The sequence below is a fragment of the Phlebotomus papatasi genome, unplaced genomic scaffold (genome assembly GCF_024763615.1).
Source record: "Phlebotomus papatasi isolate M1 unplaced genomic scaffold, Ppap_2.1 HiC_scaffold_569, whole genome shotgun sequence".
Classification (NCBI taxonomy): domain Eukaryota; kingdom Metazoa; phylum Arthropoda; class Insecta; order Diptera; family Psychodidae; genus Phlebotomus; species Phlebotomus papatasi.
Genome location: NW_026604766.1, coordinates 7,881 through 11,008, shown reverse-complemented (window position 1 = coordinate 11,008; position 3,128 = coordinate 7,881). Strand labels below are relative to the sequence as shown.

Sequence of the window (3,128 nt, the reverse complement as noted above, 5' to 3'; positions counted from 1 at the left end):
CCTCCCCTGTCTCTGTCTGACTCTGTGCAACAGGGATGAGTAGATCGTGCTGATCGCTTGTGTATCCGTTTTTTTGTTTACATTGTGAGATTTAGTCAGATAAATGTGCAATGACTCGAGAAATTCTAATTTTTTGTTGTGGTTGCACCTATCCAGTATCTCCACAGCCTCGAACCGGAATTTATGATTTTGTTCCCTTGAATGGGTGACCAATGCTGTGGCTTCCTGCTCCTCTCTGTTCCTCATAGCATGCTTTACACTCCTTTCATGTTGTTTCGTTCTATCTTTGAGCCTTTGTATGGTTTTGCCTATATAAAGTTTGTCACATTCACACGGGATAGCATATACTACCCCGCTTTCCATTAATGGATTTAATTTTTGTTTTGTGTTTGTGTGCATTCTAGAATTGTTTCGCGGGCATCTGAATGTGACTCGAAGACTCTCTATCTCTTTTTGTAATATATGTCGTATAGAATCGCTCAGTTTGGGAACGTATGTTAGCGATTTGTAGGTGATGTCATCAATTCTCTGGTCACTTTCGGGAATGTTGTCAAAGTGCGATGTTGAATGAGCTCCCCAGAGTGCATTGATAAGGCCCGGTGGATAGCCATTGACTCTTAACTTGCTAAAGATTATATTTTTGGTGTTTGCTCTATTAGTTGTTGTGAGTTTTTGTACCCGCTTTATTAGCCCAATGGCTGTTGATATTTTTTGTTGCAGGGGATGCTTAGAGTGGTAACTCAACATCCTATCCGAGGCTATGGGCTTCTTGTACCACATTGTTTCTAGTTGTTGGTTCTGTCTGATGACATAGGTGTCAAGATAGGCGATTCCTCCATCCGTCTCTGTCTCTACCGTGAATTGTAGCTTGTGATGAAAGCCATTGAAAGCATTCAGTGTGTCATTGACCTTTTCGTGTGGTATAAGGCAAAAAATATCATCCACATACTTTGTCAGACATAGAACATTTTCTGGAATGGTATTCAGGATTGATGTAAGAGCATGATCCATCACCAAATCTGCAATAACTGGGGATAATGGTCCCCCCATTGGCATGCCGTCTATTTGATGATAATACTGATCCTCGTACACGAAATAGCTGGTTTCAAGGCAATATCTGAGGATTTTCATAAATAGGTCCTTGCCGATGCTTGTGTGTGATTGTATCGTCTGCCACATATTATCAATTATTTGGATAGCTAAATTTCGTGGAATATTCGGGAACAACGCAATGACATCAAAGCTCACCATGACATATCCCTCTGGCACCGTTATAGTCCTCACTCTCTCAACAAACTCAAAGGAATCCTTTACACTGTATCCCCCTCGGTTAGTCACTGGTTTCAATATATTGCTGATGAATTTTGAGATCTCGTAGGTGGGGGCCATGATGCAAGACACAATGGGTCTTAGGGGGGTGCCTTGCTTATGTATCTTGGGAAGTCCATAGATTCGTGGAGTGCGAGAATTGTGAGTAGTGAGAACCTTCTTCGTTATGCTATCTATGTGTCCACCATCATGGAGTTGTTTTACTAGCTCATTATTTCTGGTTTCCGCGGATAATGTTCGGTCTGTCCTGATCAGAGTGTATGTATTTTCATCTGAGACAATTTCAATCATTTTTTTCTTGTAATCTGTCTTTGACATCACAACTGTTTTGTTGCCTTTGTCTGAGGGAACAATCATGACATCTTCGTGATCTCGAATGAAATTCTTAGTGATTTTCTCCAGATAGAGGAAATATTTATCCTGTGCATCACATTTTTGGCGCGATAAATGTGAGTTTAGTAGTTGTACGATTTTGGATCTGATTACATTTTTATGTGTGGCTTTTGTTTCGGGGATTAGGCTGATCATATCCTCTATTTCCGAGAGTAGGTGTAGAATGGTGTGGTTCGGCAATTTCTCATACGGTAAAGCGAATTTGGGACTTAGTCCCATTAACAATTTCACTTCATTCGGTAGAGGCACATCTGTTTTGTTTACCACCCAGTCTGACGTGGGCATGTTAGTCACGTGCCCTAATTGTTTTGAAAACAATCTTTTATACTTGTGTTTGTGTGTCTCTGTTGTTCGTTGAAGTTCGCGCCAAAAAACTTGTTCCTGATACATGAGAAAGCCATCAATTGATTCTATTCCAGTTACTCTCAGCTGATATTGGAGATCACTTAAGCGATTCTTTGTTCGATGGATTTCCCAATATGTAATTTTGATTTCCATGTTGAGTATTCTATGTTGGAAAGACTCAATCATTCTACCAATTTCTCTGTTGTACGGTGACTGCTGACTTATTGTTTGGTTCAAACACTTGACATTATTAACGATGTGGGAAGGGACAACTCCAGTCCTTCTGCACTCTAACAGGAATTTTCTTCTGGTTATCATCCTTGCATATTTAATTTTTTGTCGAATGTATGTCTTCATGTCACCAATCACAGTAGCCAACATCATTGCACATTTATCTGACTAAATCTCACAATGTAAACAAAAAAAACGGATACACAAGCGATCAGCACGATCTACTCATCCCTGTTGCACAGAGTCAGACAGAGACAGGGGAGGAGGAACAGAGAAGAGGATACCTTCTACAGCTGTGATGAAAGCTGACATCGATCAGCTGATTCATTCTTGGTGGGAAAGCCAATGGTCGAGTTACTGGAGAAGTCTGTGGTGCAAGTGGTGGTAACGAAAAATTGTGACATTTTTTTCCCGAATTTTCCGTGTAAGTGTTTTTTAAGATTGTTATTATTGTTTGTAAAAATATTTTTCAAAAATTGTTCAAAATTTGTTAAAAATGCATTTGTAGACCTGAGGAAGGAGGAAATCTGCCTCCGAAACGTCGTATGAGAGAATAAAGGAGAAGAAAGAACAAAGGTCATCACCGTGTACAATTTTCTTTAGATTCTTAAGATCTTTAAGACAATCTGCTGCTTTACTGGTCTTGATATTCGAAAGTGCATTAAATCGTACGTAACCTCAAAAAGGATATTTTTAGGTTACAATTTTCTCAATTCGTAGAGATTTGAAACAAAAATCAGGTTAACATGATTAATTTTATCTATCCGATTATCAAATATTAAGAAATAATTTAGAATGTCTCGATTTCGTAAAATATTACTTAATTTTTT

The 3,128-nt window shown here is 38.9% G+C and overlaps 1 protein-coding gene across 1 annotated transcript; it reads right to left on the bottom strand.

Moving 5' to 3' along the window:
• Positions 1 to 492: 492 nt before the first annotated feature.
• Positions 493 to 1,686, bottom strand: LOC129809288 (uncharacterized; the record flags this gene model as incomplete). Its single annotated transcript, XM_055859122.1, has 1 exon — positions 493 to 1,686. A coding segment is annotated over exon 1 (1,194 nt), but the record flags the coding sequence as incomplete, so codon positions are not given.
• Between the last annotated feature and the right edge of the window lie 1,442 nt (positions 1,687 to 3,128).